The sequence below is a fragment of the Haliotis cracherodii genome, unplaced genomic scaffold, assembly GCF_022045235.1.
Source record: "Haliotis cracherodii isolate W230 unplaced genomic scaffold, xgHalCrac1.p SCAF_23, whole genome shotgun sequence".
In the NCBI taxonomy this organism is placed as follows: Eukaryota; Metazoa; Mollusca; class Gastropoda; order Lepetellida; family Haliotidae; genus Haliotis; species Haliotis cracherodii.
In genome coordinates, this window is record NW_027266279.1 from 6,562,344 (window position 1) to 6,585,788 (window position 23,445).

The 23,445-nt window shown below is 42.5% G+C and overlaps 1 protein-coding gene across 1 annotated transcript; it reads right to left on the reverse strand.

Annotated features, from left to right (window-relative positions):
• Nucleotides 1–421: 421 nt before the first annotated feature.
• Nucleotides 422–18,364, reverse strand: LOC139472005 (A disintegrin and metalloproteinase with thrombospondin motifs 20-like). Its single transcript, XM_071254514.1, has 5 exons — nucleotides 17,930–18,364; nucleotides 16,522–16,808; nucleotides 15,627–15,797; nucleotides 9,018–9,162; nucleotides 422–471 (listed from the first exon to the last, which is right to left on the reverse strand). The coding sequence occupies exons 1-5, from the start codon at nucleotides 18,252–18,254 to the stop codon at nucleotides 437–439; spliced, it is 963 nt and encodes a 320-aa protein (XP_071110615.1). The 5' UTR covers nucleotides 18,255–18,364; the 3' UTR covers nucleotides 422–436.
• Nucleotides 18,365–23,445: the final 5,081 nt, after the last annotated feature.

Here is a 23,445-nt window from a genome sequence, read left to right on the forward strand (position 1 = left end):
GAGAGGAACACCATGCATTAATTTTGTGCGAATCCAAAGGTTGCCTGATACTGAAGCAATGTGTAGAGGAGATGGCCGCCGCAAAGTTGAGGCATAAATTGTAAGAGAAATATTATCATTTGTACAATGTAATCTGACTGGTCATTGGTCAGGGAACACGCTGGTTTCCCTGTCGCTGGAACCAAGCTGTGGTGGTTATCAAAAGCGACTCCATCACAATGTAAGTATTCACGGTTGGTGAAGGTACGTTGTCGGGTCGTTTTGTGTGACGAGCTCACAAAACCATTACAAGGTTCACTCGCGCCACAGCAGACATAGTAATAGTTTAATGAGCTCAACCCTATGTCTTCACACTGTTTGTATTCACACGGGAAAGTTAGTAACACTTCTAGGGGTTCAAGGTCATCGCAGTCAGAACGTTGTCATGGTTACGCATTCAGGTCATCCAGATTGCACTTTCAGGACTCGCATCTGAAACATTTCCGGAAACAACGTTTAATAGGTGATGTGAAACGAACAAGGTTAACAGTTGGGAAACGCCATAAAATCTCCTGAATAGATTCATATCTCGCATTTAGGACTCGCAAATTGAGTCTTAGCTTGTTGGCAATATAATCAACACTTACGCCCAGGAGGTACGGAGTTACATGTCAAACATTGTGACCAACCGATTCTCAATTGTCTCGGCTCTATCCTCAGGATAAGTGTCCCTTCAATCTAATTAAACCAGATCTTTTGATCTGATACGATACCTCACTGTGTCAAGATCTGTTGCTACCTCCATATAAGGTCGCATCAGGTGAACCACGATTGAACAGCCTTATCTAAATGACGGAAGCGTGGGTTCTAGAATCAATCAGATGACCGCTTTCTAAAACGATTTGGCTTCAGCTTTTTACCACCTGATTCTGAAATTTCGATTTTAACAACAAAAACTTCACGTCAGAGACCAAAGGTTCGGCCATCTTACCTGTCCGCGAACCTTTCAGCGCTACGGCTTGTACTGCGCAGCCTATCGGGAAGCTAGCGAAAACAAGTTCACTGCATGTCGTCATCGTTGTCGCCTTATTCTTCATGCATAGATGTACGTCAAAATATATAGACGAACACAAATATCCAAGGTACTTTTAAAACGCCTTAAAGACCGGCGGTAATTGTCTTTAATAACCGGAGTGTGGCCAGTCGCGTACCTCTTCTTCTGAACCACGTCAATCCCTCGTTCTTGGTGCTGACAGACTGGGATGAGCGAGAGGTACAATGTCAGTACCAGAGGGCCTTGGATGAATTACCGTAGTTCCTCCAACAAGCACAAAGAGTGATCTTCGTTTAACAGCTTTTATTCCCACTTTGTGTTGCCGGTCAACCCACACTATTTGTCACTTAATTATGAGACTTCGGCCGCAAAGCTTCAGTCTCAGTCGAAATGCTGGTGCCTAGGTTTGGTTTCTGGTTCGAAAGATCGAGACAACAAGCCGAGAGCGGAGCACCAGTCCAGATGTAGTCTCCCCAGCCGCTGCCGCTACCCAGCCGCTCTCTAGCCGTCTCTTATCGTCTCTCCAGCCGTAGTTTTTCATTTGGGGCTTTTGCCCCTTTTTAAACCGGTACCTACGTCACAGCTCTACTCATTTTTCCATCTATCATTGGTCAGCCACCTTTCCCCCCTACACTAGATCATTCTAACCCACTATTATCTAATAACCAGCACCTTATTTGGACTTCCATGATGTAGCTTCTCACCCTTTTGGAATTCGAACTATTTCCCCCCAATACCATATCTGTCTTAGAGGCCCTGGCGTTTCCGTTCCTCTCATCTCTGTTCCACTTTTTATCTATTTCGGCATCTGGTTAATCTTCTTTTTTATTAATGTATAACCCTCGACCTACTACCCTCACCCCTGGTTATTCGTGGCCAAGTATATTCCCCGTAGTCTTCAGCTATCAGAATTGCCCGTCTCGTATCTATATATATCAATGTGTTATGTTTACATCTTGCTGGTTTCAACTCCTCTTCTTGGCCTTTATATACAATGACGTAGGTGTCTTAATGAATTGTTAATTACTTTAATTAGTTGTTAATTACTGTACTTTTATGCCTATAATACAAACACGATTAATAGTTGGTCTCTGCTCACACAGTCTATAAATGTTCCTTCGATGCTGAGACCATGTACCGATATCGACATGTGGTCTCTGTCCGACGATACTCCATTTTGGATGTATAGATGCTATCATGACGGCGCTCAGAAACGACAGCGTGTGTTATTATTCACAACAACATAATGGCGCGGCATTATCGGTTGCATTCTGAACAGGCTGATTAATTTTATTTTCACAGATATTGTACCGGAGTATAAGATGGCCGTTAACAAATCTAGATGTGTCATGCTTGAAACATTGTCTTTGTGTTATTGGGCCAATCATCAACTGCTAGACTGAAAAAACAACACTATACAATTTGAACTGTTTAATCGCAGGGCGGTGACCAGCTTAGTTTTCACTAATCCTCTACAGAGACGTCATGAAAATGTTTCTCGAAACAGTCAGGCAGGTGTCTTGCTTAATCCGGATTAAGATAGGGTCGTCTCCAAAGCAATGAGTAAATAATTCAGGATTCACCAATTTAGACGTGTGAGAAAGTGAGAATGGTTTTACACCGCTTTTAGCAATATTCCAGCAATATCATGGCGGGGGACACCAGTAATGGCTTTACACATTGTACCCATGTCGGGAATCGAATCCGGGTCTTCGGCGTGACGAGCTAACGCTTTAACCACTGGGCTACCCGACCGCCCCAGACGTGTGTATTACATGGCCTACATGAGCGTCTACATACATACACATCACAGTTCAGTTTCAAAACACAAAAACGACCTAAACTAAAACACCAAATACTTAAAAGCTCCAACCAACTCGGCAAACTCGAATCCCTGCCGACGTCGGAGTGTTTGGAAACGGACACGCTGACAAAGCGGCACTAAAGCTATAACAAATATCAGAACGTTAAAGTAACATATTCCCTTCTCAAACAACAACTTACATGTCATTATTATTATGTACAAAAACATAGCTGTTATTTTTATTGTTGTTTTTATAACTTTTTTTCCAGGCTAATTTGCATAATGCCTATAGCCTGTTTCTGCCATGTCAGTTTGGACTTAGTTTTTATTTGAAAGTTGAAAGTGCCTACAAATTACCTCCCGGATAGTACATTTTGTATTGAGCACTGAAATAAAACTAGCAAATCCAGACTAGTACTTTTCCAGTTGTTTTGTTATTTCGTATTTACATCTACGTAATGCTTTGTGTCGATTATTAAATCCAGCAAAACAGGTTTTTTCATTTCCATGAGTACTTTTTTATATATATTTTTTTACAAACAACACAGAACAACACTCCAAACCAAACTAGACTGCAACACTCAACTAACAGTAGAACACACATCTTCAAAGCATTAGGCTTCTACATAATTAACACTGGCCTTCTTGGCCGCATATAATGACCTACAAAATTAACATCACCATTAATCTAGAAAACTAAATACACCAACCCAATACCACACAACCACACCCTCCCTTAGGTCCCAAACCTCTGGCAACTTTCTCAATTATATTAATCACCCCTCACGCCTGCCAGGTTTCCTCACCTTTTCGGACATACCCGCCTTGGTTAACCCAATAAATGGCATGGCGGGCCCGTGTGCGAAATACGCATAATGTCGGAAAGCGCACGTAAAATCTCCAATTACTTCATTATTTTATCACAATATCCATATACAAATAAAAACAACATCAAACATGCATGTCATCCTATCCCAATTGTCGTGGATCGATGCTCATGATGTCAATTACTGGATTGTCTGGTCCAGACTCGATTATGTACAGAGCGCCGTCATATAGCTGGACTATTGCTGAGTGCGGCGTTAAACAACAAACAAAGTCCTCAAATAGCCTGATGAAAGTTTGCAGCAATTCGTTTCGCTGTTTGAGATCGATTTCGGAGAGCCTGCTCTCGGACCAATCTATGCTGTACCTTTGTCGTTGAGCTGGGAACCGTAAACGGGGTCGATCATCAAGACTTTTGGTTTATTGGTACCTTTTCCAAAGTCTGCTAATCGCAGACTGTGGAGCATTGAACGTATTGGCCACTGCACGCTGCCTTCTGCCTGGATCCAGCATATGCATAGCCCGTAGACGCTCCGCGTTGCAAATGCTGCGTCGCTAGTTCATACACAAACAATGACTGAAATCAAGTAAATCACATCTGTATGATAGTGAGTGAGTGAGTTGGGTTTAACGCCACTTTTAACAGTATTCCAGTTATATCGCGGCGTGTCAGCTTAATGTGGGAGGAAAACTCGAAGTGATGCAGGTCACAGACGTTTACCACTTCGGTAAAACCCACGAGCACGGGTATGGTGCTAACAAACCTAGAAACATAATCGGGGCGAGCCGGGATTCGAACCCACAATCATAGGTTTGTGCAACTCTGCACAGCGAATCGCGGCGCCTTAGACGACTGGGCCCCCCGTGCCCCCCCCCCCCCCCACACACACACACCCCTCTGTATGATAAACAGGGAATAAGAATGATGGAAATAATGGACCAGAGAGATGGTTCCACCTTCCTTGAAAGTGTCAAAATCAGGAATGACACCCTATGCACGTGTGCGGTGTTAAGTTTTACAGACATAAACATCTCGCAAAGGATGTTTGTCGTCAACACTTATCTTTGTTGTTATACTTAGTATTAACATCTATATTTCTTGATGGCCTACAAGGGGCGGTCGGGTAGCGTAGTGGTTAAAGCCTTCGCTCGTCACGCCGAAGACCCGGGTACCATGTGTGAAGCCCATTTCTGGTATCCCCCGCCGTGATATTGCTAAAAGCGGCGTAAAACAATATTCATTCATTCACTCACTCACTCATGATCGCCTACATGAACGTTTTATGAGTATAGAATGGAGATATATGGATGATTTCACTGTGTTGAGAAACGTACAGTCAGAGCTTGTTTCTTGTCAATTTGGTCTTGAAAATCGCAGACTGGAGCATTGAACGTATTGGCCACTGCACGCTGCCTTCTGCCTGGATCCAGCATATGCATAGCCCGTAGACGCTCCGCGTTGCAAACGCTGCGTCGCTAGTTCATACACAAACAATGACTGAAATCAAGTAAATCACATCTGTATGATAGTGAGTGAGTGAGTTGGGTTTAACGCAACTCACTCACTCACTCACTGATACATAACAGTAATTGGTTTGACCATAATGGCTTATCTTCGTTTGTTGCCATTTTAACCTGAGGCACTTGTGTTGTGTTTGTGTATGTGTTTACGGGAAGGGAAATCTTTTACGCAGGTAACCATGGAACCTTGGTTGAGGACAACGGGTTACATATGACAAAGGCTTTTCATCCTTGTTGATTTTATACGAAAGGTCAGTTCGCAGAGCACGTTAAATATTGAGTAGTTAGAACTTAGTCGGTTGTCTCTGATACTGGATCACTTGGATAAATGTTAGAATTCATTGTATCTGTGAGACACCCTGACATACTGTGAATAAAACCGTAAACTAATAGGTAGGTACATCGTCGCCAGAGAAGGGTGGAACATCCTTGCTGAAACATTACACAGCTACATGTGCATAACGACATGCATGCAAATTTCAATTAAGTTGCCTTAAGCACTGCCCATTTGATACTTGGGGTTAGGGTGGGATGGGTGCGTGGTGCAGATGGAATTGTTTAAAAAAAATCATGTTTTCCATTAAATTCTTCAAAGTTTCCCTTAGATTTAACAAAAATACAAAACATTTCGGTTGGACTTGCTGACCATGTCTTAATAAATATGTTCTATATTTGGTTTTGTTCGGTTCATATCTGAAAATCAAATAGTATGTCTTGAAACAGTTACCGATAACATATTCTCTAGCAAGAAATCCCAGGCTGGTGCGGTGTGTGGAATGAAGACATTGTAGCTGTCAAAATAGAGGACTGATTAACTGCAAGATTGATACACGCCATACATTTAAATAATCAGATAAACTTATTACCACCAAAATGACCTGTGTCTGGTCTCCCTTTTATTCAACCTTGCTGTTCAGATAACATTAATAATTTTGTTTCGTGAGAGCCTAACAAATCTCGGACCACCTCCGCGGTGTTGTGGATAGAGCGTCAGCCCTTGAAAGCGGAAGGTCGGGGGCGTCAAACAAAAAGACATTAAAATATGGCACTTGTTGTTACCTTGCCTGGCGCTCGGCATTAAGGGATTGGTCGGCTCGGGGTCAGTTTTCTGTGTCCGAGTGGGATAATCATGTTGAACTATGGGATGGTGTGTATCTCAGTGGGCTAGCACTATTAGTCGGCATTAGTCCGGACTGGTGCATCAGCTACACACACACAAGAGCATGCACGTCGCTATATGAGTGCTATAATCTGTAACGCGACGTTAAACCCAATTTCACCTCACCTCACGCATGAGAGAAATCCTGTTGATTACAATATGAAGCACATTACTATCACTATCTATGAAATATGTTAATTCAGCCGTCTGTCTGTCTATATGTGGTAGATATTTACATAACTCACATCCGAACGTTCAAATGATAACAGGGCGGTCGGGTAGCCTAGTGGTTGAAGTGTTCGCTCGTCACGCCTAAGACCCGGGTTCGATTCCCGACATGGGTACAATGTGTGAAGCCCATTTCTGGTGTCCCCTGTCGTGATATTGCTGGAATATTGCTAAAAGGGGCGTAAAAAACATACTCACTCACTCACTCACTCAATTGATAACAACCAGACAGTTTCATACATTGAGAATTGTTACATAACGATGAATATTCTTGCTTGAACAAAGAGCCTGATGGGAAAGCCGACTTCACGTCAGTTAAGCTCTATTTTACAAACACATTAACATTGAATTGAATTTCCGAAGACAGTTTGATTGAAAGGAATTATTAGTTTAAAAAAATATATTTACAAAGCTTTCCATTCCTATTGTCCAATGAATTACTTTTCGGACTAATGACGCTCTCAAAAGTCGTATGTGTGACTTTAAGGTGAAGGCATTTGTCTAATCTATCTGTATTATTAAGGGGAACTCAACACTGAACATGTATCACTTTTACACAGTCGTAAAGAACATGCACCATAATCAATCTAATTGTCATTCCTTGGTTGGTTATTTTTGTTGTTGTTGTTGTTTAACGCCGCACTCAGCAATATTCCAGCTATATGAGGGCGGTCTGTAAATAATCGAGTCTGGACCAGACAATCCAGTGATTAATATAATGAGCATGGATCCACGCAATTGGGGTCGATGACATGCATCAACTAAGTCAGCGAGCATGACCACCCGATCCCGTCACTCGCCTCTTACGACAAGCAAAATCGCCTTTTGCGACAAGCATTGGTTGCTCAAGACCTATTCTACCCCAGATCTTCATGGGTCTTGTCATTCCTAAATCGGACGTATCGGCGTAAAGTCTAAATCTGCAAGATGGCCGGCAAAATAATTCTTTGGACAATGCAAACAATACAAAGAGTGGCTGATAATACTGACAATTATTTGTCAGTGTGTGATCTATATGTAATTCATTATTTGTTCCTGTTCAACGTATCTTTTAAAGTTTCAGTTTTAAGACTGAAGGAAGGATGGGGTAGTATTATGAATAAAATCTGAAATGATATGAATAGCCCAAAACATTCACAAGTATCCTAGGCCATGTTTAAACATGGAGAGGGGCGGTCGGGTAGCCTAGTGGTTTAAGCGGTGGCTCGTCACGTCGAAAAAGCCGGGTTCGATTCCCGACATGGGTACAATGTGTGAAGCTCATTTCTGGTATCTTTTTAATCATAAAACTAGTAACTCCCATTAAAGGGGCAAAACATCGCGGACTTTTTGTGGCCTTTTTCCGAAATTAAGTAAAAGTAAAAGACATTTCTGTTGTAGTGTTTGTGAATCTTGCTAATTCACTGCAGTACAAGAAAGCTAACATATGCGTGCATGCAAACGAAACGAGAAAGCATTCTGTATTTAACAAATTTATCTGCAACAAGACCGCCTCCCTGGTCTACTGGTAAAGCGTCCGCACGGAGAGCGGAAGGTCCGGGGTTTCGATTCCCGGCCGCGTCATTGTATCGTTTTCTCGCCTCCCCTATCAGACGCTTTCTTGCTTTTTCGTAGCATTGTATCGCTTTCTCGCCCGTTCTGTCGCTTTCTTGCTTTTTCGTAGCATTGTATCGTTTTCTCGCCTCGTTCTGTCGCTTTCTTGCTTTTTCGTAGCATTGTATCGCTTTCTCGCCCGTTCTGTCGCTTTCTTGCTTTTTCGTAGCATTGTATCGCTTTCTCGCCCGTTCTGTCGCTTTCTTGCTTTTTCGTAGCATTGTATCGTTTTCTCGCCCGTTCTGTCGCTTTCTTGCTTTTTCGTAGCATTGTATCGTTTTCTCGCCTCGTTCTGTCGCTTTCTTGCCTTTTCGTAGCATTGTATCGCTTTCTCGCCCCGTTCTGTCGCTTTCTTGCTTTTTCGTAGCATTGTATCGCTTTCTCGCCCGTTCTGTCGCTTTCTTGCTTTTTCGTAGCATTGTATCGTTTTCTCGCCTCGTTCTGTCGCTTTCTTGCCTTTTCGTAGCATTGTATCGCTTTCTCGCCCCGTTCTGTCGCTTTCTTGCTTTTTCGTAGCATTGTATCGTTTTCTCGCCCCGTTCTGTCGCTTTCTTGCTCTTGCTTTTTTGTTTCCTGTTATCGCTTTCTCGTCTCCTGCTTTCGCTTGTCGCCTCGTGCTTTCGTTTTCCCCCTATGTTATCGCTTTCTCGCGCCCGTAACTTAAGGCGATTGTCGGAAGTCTATGACTTTTTTTGTCAAAATATGGGAGTTACGACCCGACCGTGGGTTCGAAGGGAGGTGAATAAACTTACCTCCATGAGCTCACCACCCCACCCCCACCCCCTCCCCCAATCGTAGAACCAAAGCATATAACCCTTTACCCGAATATAATTCTCGTGGGCGACGTTACTTACTGTTTGCTATATTGATGTGAAGTGTCATCTGGTAGAGAGGGGCACAGCTGCCTGGGTAACCGCCACAGAGGAGGTTGATGACAGCGCCACCTTGAGACTTGGTCATCTCTACTTTGGCCTTGTATCCTGACTTCTTCCAGGTCAGCTGAAATATTACATGCGTTTATACTAAATATTATATATATAACTACAGTAAAGTACGTTTATAACGAACACGCTTATAACGAACTGACGGATATAACGAACTGATGTTTTTGTCCCGACTATTTGCTATTGTTATATTGTATATATGCTTACAACGAACTACGGTTATAACAAACTTAAGTTAGTGGTCCCTTTGAGTTCGTTATAACCGTAGTTTACTGTACAGCTCTCGTAATCGTGTAAGGGATGGCTCAGTTATGTATTGTTGCATATGTTGATTTTATCTGTATCTGGGGGCAGACGAAAATATAATATTATGTCTGTCTGTCTGTGTTTAACGCCATACGTTCAAACGTTATATCATTGTGTTAGCTTGATGTCGTAGGAACGCCGAAATGATGCAGGTCTTTGACGTTTACCACTTCATCAAAACCCACGAGCACGGGTATGGTGCTGAAAACTAAAAATACATAATCGCGTTAAACCCACAATCAAGGGTTTCAAGGCTATGATGAGTTCCCTCTAATCACTATGCTGAGTTGTGTCCCTCTATTCGCTATGCTGAGTTGTGTCCCTCTATTCGCTACGCTGAGTTGTGTCACTCTATTCGCTATTCTGTGTTGTGTCCCTCTATTCGCTATGCTGAGTTGTGTCCCAATATTCGCTACGCTGAGTTGTATCCCTCTGTTCGCTATGCTGAGTTGTGTCCCTCTGTTCGCTACGCTGAGTTGTGTCCCTCTATTCGCTATGCTGAGTTGTGTCCCTCTATTCGCTACGCTGAGTTGTGTCCCTCTATTCGCTATTCTGTGTTGTGTCCCTCTATTCGCTATGCTGAGTTGTGTCCCTCTATTCGCTATTCTGTGTTGTGTCCCTCTATTCGCTATGCTGAGTTGTGTCCCAATATTCGCTACGCTGAGTTGTGTCCCTCTATTCGCTATGCTGAGTTGCGTCCCTCTATTCGCTACGCTGAGTTGTGTCCCTCTATTCGCTACGCTGAGTTGCGTCCCTCTGTTCGCTATGCTGAATTGCGTCCCTCTGTTCGCTACGCTGAGTTGTGTCCCTCTATTCGCTATGCTGAGTTGCGTCCCTCTGTTTGCTATGCTGAATTGCGTCCCTCTGTTCGCTACGCTGAGTTGCGTCCACTTTTCGTTGTGGCACTAAAGATGGCTGGTCAACCGTGCCTTCTGTATGACGTGAACAACGTGAAGGTGACAATAAAGTAATTATTCTATTGTCATCAAATGTTTACAATATAGGCGGCGAGTATTTTAAGTATAATATTTTATTTTGTTGAAGGTACTCTGTGTACATGAACGTTCGAAAAACGTTAATTACCACCGCATGTACATCATACATTTTCTTGAAGCACCAAGTCAAAGATTCTCGTGTCTTGCGAAAGTACAGCATGAGCTTTCCGTGCAATATATTTGTGTTGTATTTATTTTCATTTATTTACTGATTTATTTTATCTTTCAGGCTATATTTTATATCTCATTACGCATTTTTTTGTTACTTTGATGCTGTATGTAACGCACGCATAACTGGACATTAGTTACAAAAGTCGTTTCCCAATTGAGTGGATCGATGGTCCAGACTCGATTATTAACAGACCGCCGTCATAGCTGAAATATTGCTGAGTGCGGCGTTAAGCAACAAACAAACAAACAAACCTTACCCGTAACATTTTGCGGTTTGTGCAATCATGCGATGTTTACTGAGCACTAACTCACAGGAGTGAGAGTGTCGTCGTCTATTTGTCGTCTCACTGCTTGAAACAGATCGTATCTTGCTTCGTTGGTTGATAAGACATAAAGCCACTGCGTTTATTCACGATAAATTGAAGGAATATAGTGCATGCACTCCCAGAATTATTGACGATAGTCAGTCATGATTTTAGCAGGAACGTTTGCAAGTCATTAAGTTACGTAAGTGAATACAAATGACGAGTTCCTACTTGTGTAGATGCTGGTGTTTGGTGAACAGGAACGGCCCCGATGGCAACATGATTAATTCATCAGAGGTTGTTCCTTATATTACTGGCTTTGTAAATATGCTTTTCTCAGGAGAATATTCTTTGCTTTTCATTTCTCGCAACAGCGAGTTCCGAGTAGATCACAGGGCCGATTGTCTTTCATTTATGACACAAGGATCATTTCATGCATCAATTGCAACTGAGCACTGACAATCATAGCATCTTAGGCCAGGCGTGTTTTTTTTTTTATAAAACTAAGACCACGAATCCGCCCTAAAATGAAAAGAAGGGGTTTCTCTATTTCCGCCGACCTGAAATAAGTCAAAAGATATAAGGAAAAAAACCTCATTTAATGCCGCTATCAATATAAATAAATCTTTTAAATACTATAATTAAAACCCGTTGATAATTTATCTTAAAAGCTGATGAACATACAAAAAAATAAAAATAAATGCCATTGGAATTTCCGTGTTTGTTCAGACGAACGCTTGCTTTTGCATGTGTTTGTGACGAGTGCCACCGGTCGGGCAGGATACGCTTACATCTTGGTTGGTTGGTTTGTTGTTTTACGCCGCACTCAGCAATATTCCAGCTATATGACGTCGGTCAGTAAATAATCGAGTCTGGACCAGACAATCCAGTGATTGATATCACGAGCATCGATCCATGCAATTGGGATCAATGACATGCTTCAACCAAGTCAGCGAGGCTGACCACCCGATCCCGTTAGTCGCCTCCTACGAGAAGCATAGTCGCCTTTTACGGTAAGCATGGGTTTCTGAAGACCTAGTCTACCCCGGATCTTCACGGGTCGCTTACACCTTGTATCACCACTAACTGATAGTAACCACATGCTTATGACATAATCAAAATCGTACAACGGTCTCTGCTTTAAGCAAATATTATGGAAATCGTTTTGTCGCATTTATTTACAAAGAACTTTAGCCAAGCAGGAAACAAAGGGCTTTTTTGTTGTGGATTCCTCTTTGTGCACCCACTTGCACTCGCGGCATTTCTGCGCAAGCTGAATGCAGGGTACGGAAAGGCGCGAGTGGTGACGAATAAAGCTGAATGCAGGGTACGGAAAGGCGCGAGTGGTGACGAGTAAAGCTGAATGCATTGTACGGAAAGGCGCGAGTGGTGACGAGTAAAGCTGAATGCAGGGTACGGAAAGGCACGAGTGGTGACGAGTAAAGCTGAATGTAGGTAACGGGTTGCGTTTGTGGTGACGAAAGTTGAGGTAAAGAGAAGTGTGGATGAAAGTCGTGTTTAAGCTCATTTCAATCACTGAGCGACGTGTATGCACGTGTGTGAGTGCTTGTACTAAACTATCGGCCAATAGAAAGTATACCCTTGAAAGTTTGATTAAAAAACTACAAAAGTTATCAAAACATTACTTGGCTGAAAACAGTCCCCGAAACAATGCAAAACACTACCAGATGGTTTGAAAATATATAAACGCCTTTTTCAGATTTCCGAGGGGAGGTCGTGTAGCCTGGTGGTTAAGGCGTTCGCTCGTCACGCTGAAGACACGGGTTCGATTCCCGACATGGCTACAATGTGTGAAGCCCATTTCTGGTGTAACCCGCAGTGATATTAATTGCTGGAATATTGTTTAAAGCGGCGTAAAAAGTACACACTCACTCACTCACTGAGATATCCGTGGACATGCAGGTGCAGAAATGGTGAAAAATGCAATGGGTCTTTGCCAAAACATCACAGGTATTGAAAAGGCACAACAGATATATGCTACGTTCTGCTGCACAACAATGGCCGCAGGAATGATAGAAATGGGTGCAAACCACAGCCAGACTGTAGGAAACTTCAGTTGTACACGTGCAACCATCGTCAGACTATTTGAACTTCACAGACGGACGGCGCCACACAAGGCAGGGCAGGATCAAGCAGATCACGTGTGACGACGCGAGCGATTGGCATTCGGGAAGTGCATCCATGCGGTTGCGGTGCGGTGATGGCTTGGGGAGGTATGTGTGGCAACCAACGGTCGCTACTTGTCATCATCCGTGGCAACCGCAGCGGCCGGGATGACGTTCTTCAACCCGTGGGGTTAATATACTGAACCAAATTAAAAACTTCACAATCCTAAAATTTTAAAATTTTGACCAGTTATCATTGTTGGCCCTTATTGTATATTTAAACAGTAATGGCTACGTAGTGTCTTCAGATAACACTCGTTTTTGTGCAGGTGAATCGATTAAAAAATCAAGTGCAAAGCACTATAGTGGCAAAAGTGTTTTTTCACGTGCAACTGGTCACGTGGCCATAATACCATACTTGTTAGCAGTCATTAACAAAAAAAGAAAAACACAAGAAAACAAAAGTCTTTACGGCCATTTGTCATGCCACGCCTTTCAAACGTGCAACGTGAACGTGCCATCGGCATGTTGCAGACGGGAACGTCCGTAGCTGAAGTCGCAAGAACGATTGTTGTAGTCGACGGACTGTTTATGAGTTAGAGACGCGTCTACAGCAAACGGGTACCACCGCTGATCGCCCTCGGCCAGGTCGACCACGTGTGACGTCACATGCAGAGGATCGTCAGATTGTCTTACGTCACCTCCGTAACCGATTTTTGACGGCTACATCAACCAGAAATGAACTGTTTAGGGGTAGACTGAGTGCGCAAACTGTTCGAAACCGTCTGAGAACTGCTGACCTTCAAGCACGACGGCCATACTGCGGGCCCATTCTGACTCAATTGCACAGACGTCAACGTCAATTGTGGGCACAGCGCCCCTTCGATGGAGGAATTGGAATCAAGTCGTCTTCAGTGATGAATCCCGATTTAATCTTCGATTTGCTGATGGTAGGGCGACAATGCCAGATCCCACACAGCAATTTTGACAAGGAATTTCCTTCAGAATGCGGGAGTCAACGTCATGGACTGGCCGTCAAGGTCTCCCGACCTCAATCCCATCGAACACGTCTGGGATGCTCTTGGCAGAAGTCTGCGAACTCTTCCGAACCAACAACAGAATTTGCAAGATCTTGGCACCATATTGCAGCAACAATGGCGTCGTCTTCCCAAAAATGTGTTCACAAGCATCACAAGGTCCATGCGGAGGCGATGTGTGGCAATTGTCAACGCACATGTTGGCCATACACGCTACTGAACTTGTGTGCCATCGGATTCTCGTGCTTGGGACTTATGATTTAAACTGTTGATGTTATTACCGAATACCGTAGGTGCTTGGAACAAATTATGGTTACCGCCGTTAATTATAATCCTTCTTTGGACATAAATGATTAAAAATTACCTTCTCTGAAACATTTGTCCGTTGTAAATCATATATGGGATTACTTTTAAAACTGTGAAGTTTTTAAATTGACTCAGTATATTTTGTGTGTTTCATTTTTAGCCACCATCAACAATGGGTGTATACTTTTTTTTGCGCCGTAGTTTACTCAGTAATGACGGTTTAATAGTGCCAGCATGGATACCCGATTCACACAAAATATACTGTTCAAACTTTGTTTTATTCCTTAAACGCCGAGCGCCAGCAATGCATGAAATAGCGGAATTTATTTCATGTGTCATGGCACAACTTCTAGTTGTCTAGACCTGCAGATTGTTTTTGTTCCGCTGTTTACTCCGACGTACTAACATAACCTCAAGATACTTACCACAATAATTCACGTGCTCAAATTTTTTGTAACATAATTAGTCTCGGGCCAAGGGATATTAGGTTTGAAATTAATGGAAATACAACCGACTGTACTTCAAGTGTTTCCATTCGGGTTTGATTCATGGAATATGAAATTAAATAAAACGTGAAGTAATGGTAGTGGGAATGTTTGTCCGTCACACAACATATTATGTCTTGAGTTCAAGACGTTTGAACCGTATTGCACATACGTTGGTTTTATCGATAGTGTTTATTTACATTGTAGACCTCCTCCAAGGTCTGCCCGGGAGAGTGGTAGGTCGGGGGTTCTTCACGAGTCGCCCAGACACGTTCTGAACCGAACAGATGAATGTATTTGGATCAATGTTTCTTGACTTGCAAATGCATTGCAGGGATTGTTTTTGTTATTAATTCATGAGTTAATCAACAGAAAGTCATGCCATAACTTCTAGTTGTCAAGGCCTGCAGATTGTTTTTCTACTGTTTACTTCGCAGTACTGACATAAACCCAACATACTTACCACAATAATTAGTCTAGGGCCAAGGGATATTAGTTCAGTCGTTACAGAGACGGTACCCGACGGTGCCATGCACGCAATTTGTATGCAAGTAGCTCTACATCGGAGCCGGGTGTTGCAAGGGTATCAACGTTCGTGATCGAAAATCGGACAACTACACGTCATCATATTTCCAATGTATTTCACGAGGCTTGTTTGAGCCTGAATATGGTCATGAAAGGAAATAAAATGGCACACATCTCATTGGTTGGGTTTGTATTTCTCTAAGTCATGTTAATGTTTAATCTGGGTTGTCTTTTCGACTTTGAGATAGTATTTCTACACTTACCGCCGGATCGACAATAAGACCTGTGCCGTCGGTGTTGATTGTGAAACTTCCTTTAGGGCCGCACGTGTAAGAGTTGTCCAGCTCCGTGTAACAATCTCCAACCCATGCGTAGTCTCGTGGCTTCCCGGACACTGTCATGAAGGTCCTGGTAGCCCTGTTCACATGCATAGTCTGCAGATAAGAATAAGAGTGAGTGTGAGTGAGTGAGTTGGGTTTAACGCCGCTTTTAACAGTATTCCAGTTATATCGCGGCGTGTCAGCTTAATGTGGGAGAAAAGCCCGAAGTGATGCAGGTCTCAGACGTTTACCACTTCAGTGAAACCCAAGAGCACGGATATGGTGCTGACAAACCTAGAAACATCGGGGTAAACCGGGATTCGAACCCACAACCATAGGTTTCTGGCGTGCCCAAGGGACGCATCTCTGCACAGCGAATCGCGGTGCCTCAGACGACTGGGACACCCGTGTCCCCCGAGTCTGGGCCAGACAAGACGCCACTCTGTCAACCAAACGCGATCACCTTATCCCGTAAAGTAGTTGGTTGGTTGGTTGGTAGGTTTGTTGTTTTACGCCGCACTCAGCAATATTTCAGCTATATGACGGCGGTCTGTAAATAATCGAGTCTGGACCAGACAATCCAGTGATTGATGTCACGAGCATCGATCCAAGAAATTGGGATCGATGACGAGCATCAACCAAATCAGCGAGTCTGTCCACCCGATCCCGTTAGTCGCCTTTTACAAGAATAGTCGCCTTTTAGCATGGGTTGCTGAAGTCCTATTCTACCCCGGAATCTTCTCGGGTCTCCCGTAAAGTAAGTGCCAGTGAGAAAGGAGGTTTGCAAACTCCACGCAAAGGTAATATAAGCATCACACAACAACACGATGTGACTTACACTTGGGTCGATCTTTATTTTGCTGTAGGTATAGACGCCCTGGTTTCCAGGGCAACCCGTCAGGGTGAAGACATGAGTGACGCATTTTTGGTAGGTTTCGTTAGGATATTCCCCTGTGTTTGGCGTGGGCAGACTAATATACTCTTGCGGGTTGCTGGTCCCCATATCGTAACAGTACACCTTGACAATATTGTAGTGGACATGACTTGCTGCAGGATACAACCAGTAATCAGAATCCGTTGCATTTGAGTTGGCCAGTTGAAGTTCTTTGCAAGTAGAGTATCCACCTAAACAGTGTGTTAATAGAATAAATTTCGGGAGAGTGATGGGCTTTGAACGGGATCAGTGGTATCAAGGTCTGCCAGCTTAATTTCAGTGAGTGAATAAGTGAGTTTTCTTCAATGCCGTATACAGTATACATTTAAGACTCGTGAGTGAGTATGGTTTTACGCCGCTTTTAGCAATATTCAAGCAATATCATGGCGGGGGACACCAGAAATGGGCTTCAAAAACTGTACCCATGTCGGGAATCAAACCCGGGTCGTAACCACTAGGCTACCCGACCGCCCCCATTTATCACCCAGCGCGATGGCCACAGACATTCTAGCATCTCTATAAGGTTCGGAACAATTTGAGACCGCCTCCGTGGTCTAGTGGTAGAGCGTCCGCCCGGAGTCGGCTCGGAGTCAGTATACTGTGTCTGAGTGGGGTATTCATGTTAGCGCTATAAATCGGCATCAGCCCAGACTAGTACAAGCAGCCACACACACACACACACGTGCATGCACGTCGCTATATGAGTGCAATAATCTTGGACGCGACGTTAAACCCCATTTCATCTCACCTCGGAACAATTTGTCAAAATGAAAGCAAATGTCATCTCAAATTTACTGAGAAAACAATATGTGCATGTAGTTATTATACTTCCTCATAAATATCATCCATGTGACATTTGAGGACAGGACATGTGCAGTTTGCGAGGAAGTTTGGCCAATTCTAACGGGTCTAGAATGATTGACAAAAGTATGTCCGATGGACTCTCAGTCCAATGAAGACACACCAAACTAGACTCTAATCTAATCAGAACCTTTCAAAACAAATAATACCGTCATTATAAAAGAAAATTCTGCCTCTATATCCTCACTAAAAGTGACAGAAATGCGGAAAAAAAATCTGGCTTAACGGAAATCGATATTGGGCACAGTGCAAAAAGAACAGAGACAATGTAAAAGACCCCTTGACAGTTGTAATAAACATGACCCTTTACAGTTGCTCATTTACTTCACATTCAGACAGATGAAATCTAGAAAAAAAAATTCAGGAATGGACAAATAATTATGGACTGTTCAAATATTTTTTCTCTGGACTATCCGATTTGTTCGAAACCGCGAAGTATAAGATTCGTTACCTGGCTTTCTGTAAAGATCAAAGTAGTTCTGAGCGGTATCTGAGTAGGACGTATCTGGAACAACGGTCTGGTATCTGGAGGCGAGGAAACACGCCTGGTCAGTGGGATTATGATAGAATGACCAGCACTGCTCTCTCCTCCAGCACAGAGAAGCACAGTCCACTGTATTGCCCGTACTAGTCAGGAGGAAGCCGTCATTACTCGTAGGATGAAGTATTTTCCCTTTTTTCTCAAAACTGCCCCCGCATCCACTTCCAAAAACTTCTTTAACCAAAAAAATGAGTGTCGTAATAACATTCAATGAAATTTTCATCCTTCCTATCATGGTAATCCTCGAGAGTCTTCCTCTGATTTTGGATGTCCAAAGTATCCCTTGGATTAATGACGCATTACCAATGTCAGATTATATCCCTCTTCCTGATACAATGGTAGTCGCCACATCTATTCCTGAAGGTACAACATCGCCGTGTAGTCAAACCAAGGTTCGACAATTGACGTAGAATTCACGGCAATCAATATTTAAGAACTTATGCACACAGTAGATGTATACAGTAGATGTCGCACGGAGACAAGTGACGACATGGCAGGATTGTTTCTATAGGAACATTGTAACTTCTAAGTGCAACATACAATCTCGGTATCAATACTCGTGCTGTTTCGGGTATTATTCAAACGCAGTGTGTATTTGAATTTGCTGAAAGGAACACCAGTGTTAAACAATGAAGTTGTTCGCGTGTATGTTCTATTCTCAGAGCATCCAGAGATACAAAGACCTGGCAATTTGTAATTCCCACTTGCGTCCCTAATCTGCGTGAATCTTTACCTTGCGTCTTACGACTTAATATTTTAAATTGAATTTCATTTTTATTTCATAGTGGCATTTCGAAGCAGTAGTATCAATGACGACATGTCTCTGGTTGCAGCGTAAAAGGACATACACCCACCCAAGCATTTCCTTTGAGACAATAATTATTTAATCGTTTTCTCTGACAGGGTGAGCCTATACTGAAACAACGTTTTTTAACAACGGCACTTTAGTCTTTTCCCGATTATCCAATCATGACAAGTAAATAAGTACTTTTCTATATAAACCCAAGGGCAAGATAAAGTATACATTTGGAAAAAGGATTTGACCAAAACATTACAAATGTATTCAAAAGATAACTAGGCTGAAAAGAGTCCTCCGAACACTGCAAACATAAGGTCCAAAACACAACTATGATTCCCGTATCAAATACGTCACCATCAAATAACTATAGTGATGAACCGAACAATAGGGTCATAATTTACCTATTGATGTCGGATGATTCTGTTGTATGAGAACACGCAGTGGGTATAACAAGTGATTTGTATTTACAAAGGTTTATAAATTAGAAAGTAGCGTTCGTTATTGACCACAATGAAGCTGATGGGGTGCTCTTTCGGGAATATTTGACCGAAATACATAACGAATGAGACTGATGATTTCTGTAACATATTGGCAGCCTAAATAATCCCAAAGCTTAAATGACATACTGGACCCACTAGTACACGCTGGGTACGCTGGATCACGCACACGCAGCCCGGAATGCGAATTGGACTTTTGCCAGGAAGATTTTTTCGGGAAATATGGACTCCTCAACACGACAGCCTTCTGCATTTCCAAAATTGACAGAAGAGCTCTGAAACATTTACTAAGTTTGCAAATCAATGCAAACAACTGCGCAGCAATTACAATGGCAGTATAATAGTGTGCTAGCACAATACTCTGAGAAATGTTTACAGAATGCAAATCTTGTTTGCAGTCAGAAGTGATCACGTTCAAGTCGAGATAATGCATCAGAAATAATGTTGCCTTTGCCTTGATATGCTTCATGTCAAAATCCAATTCCTGCAAAGACAAGCTCCAGTGCATGAGTCGTTGGTGTTTGTTCTTTATTTTATGAAGGAAAGTCAGTGGATTGTGATCAGTGTACACTTGAATAGGAAACAAAGTAGTTCCCAAGAGTGAGTGAGTAAGTGAGTGAGTTTGGTTTAACCCCGCTTTTAACAGTATTCCAGTTATATCGCGGCGTGTCAGCTTAATGTTGGAGGGAAGCCCGAAGTGATGCAGGTCTCAGACGTTTACCACTTCGGTGAAACCCACGAGCACATAGATAATAATACGAAACAGGACTATCTAAGAATGATGCATCTTCCTGCAACAGGAAAGTTCCAGCATCAATGTCAGTAGCATCTCCTACCAATTTGAAAGATGTTTCAAAGTTTCGTGCTTGGAGAAAGGAAACTTCATGAGAATGGCTTTTATATTCTCAAAAGCAGCTTGACAATTTCTGTCCCAAACAAATGCCATCTTTTTGCCCAGCAAATTAGTGAGAGGGACCACCACATGTTAGAAAGTTTGACAGAATTTACGGTAGTAACCAGGTATATAAAAAAAGTTCCTTTTTGTTTGGTGGAACTTGGAATTTTGAAATAGCTTCTACATTTGCTTGTACGCGCTGTACCTGACCATGGCATATGGCATGACCTAAACATTGTACATGTGCCTGTACTAAATTATAGTCAACTTGGCTTCAGTGAGTCTGTCGAAGAAGGCACAGATCCTCTTCGGGTGCTCGTCCACTCCGTGGAATGAATGCTGACATCTTCAACGTAAACTTTGACACCCTCAAGATTGGCTGTAATGTCTTTGTCCAGCATGTATTGAAGTTCCTTCTTCGGGGATTCGCGTTCAACTGGATTCATACGGTAGGGATGTTGTTTCACAGACACAGCGTGACCTACATCTTCATCATGACGCACTAAATCAGAATTGTTTAGCTGAGGGCTAGTATAATCAGCCTTGTGATCAGACTTGAACAAATCACGATTCTCATGAGTATCACACTCTGATACAATATCCATCGGGATTGGCAAAAACACAAAGACTTTATCGCTAAGACTGAAATTTCTCTCTTGAGACTGACACAGGTTTATAAATAAATTAGCAGCGTGAACCGTTTCCATGCTATGATCCAGGATCAAAGTTTTCAGAGGCAAGGTTGGACCCCAGGACCAATCTCATAACAAGCAATATATTAACTCGTGTAAATATAATATCATATCATATCATATCATATCATATCATATCATATCATATTTATTCTCTCTGCCATGTTGAATCTCACTGACAGTTTTCCTACACGTAGCAGGCATGGCGAGGGGCAAGTACTTCCAGTGATCTGCTTCACCCCATGCATAATCTGTCACTCTGACCCTGGGTCAATAAGTCTGACCAATCAACACTGTATTAAAGTATCTTTTGAAAGATCCGGGGAAAACGTGGAACTGGTAACGAGAGAAAGACTGTTATTCCTATAGAAATTGTTGATTACAGAGATACTGATACAGATGCGGTCTTGACCAAGCGGGAGGATGATGACATGACATTACATAATCCTACACACAATACTGCAGGAAGCTTCGATGACGAACACCTTGCAGCGATAACAAGTAGACTTGACTCAAAATGGTTCAATTACCAGGAATGAAGTTAAACTTGCTGTGTACAAAGTTCTGACTGGGAGGGCAACAGGACTCGTGTTACAAAATAATGTATGTAAGGAAATAATATAAAGAATTCAATCACACATGTGGGACACAGGGAGGAAACCAAGCTTGGAATCGAGGCAAGATGAAACCAGTTTAGGAAAATGATATTAACCCACCTGACCCCTTGAGCTGCAAACCACTCACCATCTTATCCATCCCCTCCAAGATCTACGCCTGTATCATAAACCAGATTCTATGCCGATATCTTGAGGTGAAATGGGGTTTAACGTCGCGTCAAAGATTATTGCACTTACATAGCGACGTGCATGCACGTGTTTGTGTATGCGTTTGTGTGGCTGTTTGTACTAGTCCGGACTGATGCCACTTGATAGTGCTAGCACACTGAGATACCATGCCGCAGTTTAAGATGAATACCCCACTCAGACACAGTATACTGATTCCGAGCCGAACAGTCCTTGTTTTAGCCCCTTAATGCCGAGCGCCAGTCAGGGTAACAACAAGTACCATCTTTTAACGTCTTTTGGTATGACGTGGCTGGGGATCGAACCCCGGACCTTCCGCTCTCTGGGCGGACGCTCTACCATCAGACCACGGACGCGGTCCCGATATCTTGAAGCCCAATATATCCTTGTAAACGAACAGAACTGATTCAGAATACGATCTTGTTTAGACCATGTGTAAAGTATTTATAGTATTGTTAATAACACCAAAAAACAGGAAACAAAACACGTTTCAATTATTATGTTTTACATGCTTGGAATATGGCAGCTTGGGGAATCTTCTACAAGCCATCAGATCAATGAATGACAGCGTATTGTGCTCGGTGCAAGTTAACAAGCATGAAACGGGTATTTTCCACGCACAGTCGAGTGTAAAGCAAGGATGCGCCTAATCGCCTTCATTGTTTGCAATATGTATCAACGATCTTGCTGCTGAGTTGATAAACCATGGAGGCGAAAGTGGAGATTGAACATAAAAAGACAATCAATGTACATAACGGGATTTGCAGCTGCGGTCAAGTGACATTCTACCATGACATTGATGAATGCTTGATTCTGATTGGTTAAAAAGAGGTTTCCTTTTTGCTACGGAAACCCCTACAAATGAAATGTTTATGAAACTGTTAGAGAAATGTTCTATGGTGGCCAGAATCGGAACAATTTAAGCTATTTCCTCATTGAAACAACCAACAATGAAAATAAAATATAACATTATAAAAATTGTTTGAAAAAACAACATCACATCAGCAGGGATAGTTGTTCAGGCATGTGTGGTGCATGTAAATATAAAGAAGACTTAGTATATTCAATACAAAACAGCGTATGCCGTATATTTCTTGGTTAAATAGAGCCATCGTACCTCGACCGCGTGGATCGTTGCTTACAATATCAATCACTGGTTTGCTTGTTGATGTCTCGATTATAGACCAGCAGCCGTCATACAGGTGGAATATTGCTTAGTGCGGCGTTAAACAACAAACAAGCTTTAATATTCAAAGCTCGTTCAGATTTAAGGGGGGGTGGGCACGAGTGGCCCGGTCGTCTAAGGTGCCGCGATTCGCTGTGCAGAGTTGCGTCCCTTGGGCACGCCAGAAACCTACGATTGTTGGTTCGAATCCCAGTTCGCCCCGATTATGTTTCTAGGTTTGTCAGCACCATACCCGTGCTGGTGGGTTTCACCGAACTGGAATACTGTTTAAAAGCGGCGTTAAACCCAACTCACTCACTCACTCAGATTAAGGTGTTAATCAAATTACAATCTCATCAAATGATGTAAAGACATGTAGCTGCTGAGTACAAATAAGGTGCTAGATATAATTATAACATAAATAGCTTCAACTGATTAACTTGTGTGGGCGTAACATGCTAGTCTGTTACAGGTTAGATAAATCAGAATATTTATATGTAAGTACCGATTTATGTCATTTTAAACCAATAATATCCATTACATTTAGTTTTTATTAATTTCTATCAGTACTTAAT

What these genes read in the sequence shown, in the direction of transcription:
- LOC139472005 (XM_071254514.1), bottom strand. Translation starts at nt 18,254, where the DNA reads ATGATAGGAAGGATGAAAATTTCATTGAATGTTATTACGACACTCATT. An exon ending in AAATAAAGATCGACCCAAGT is followed by an intron (nt 15,798 to 16,521) that starts GTAAGTCACATC and finishes TCTTATCTGCAG; the next exon opens with ACTATGCATGTGAACAGGGC. An exon ending in TCACATCAATATAGCAAACA is followed by an intron (nt 472 to 9,017) that starts GTAAGTAACGTC and finishes GAAATGTTTCAG; the next exon opens with ATGCGAGTCCTGAAAGTGCA.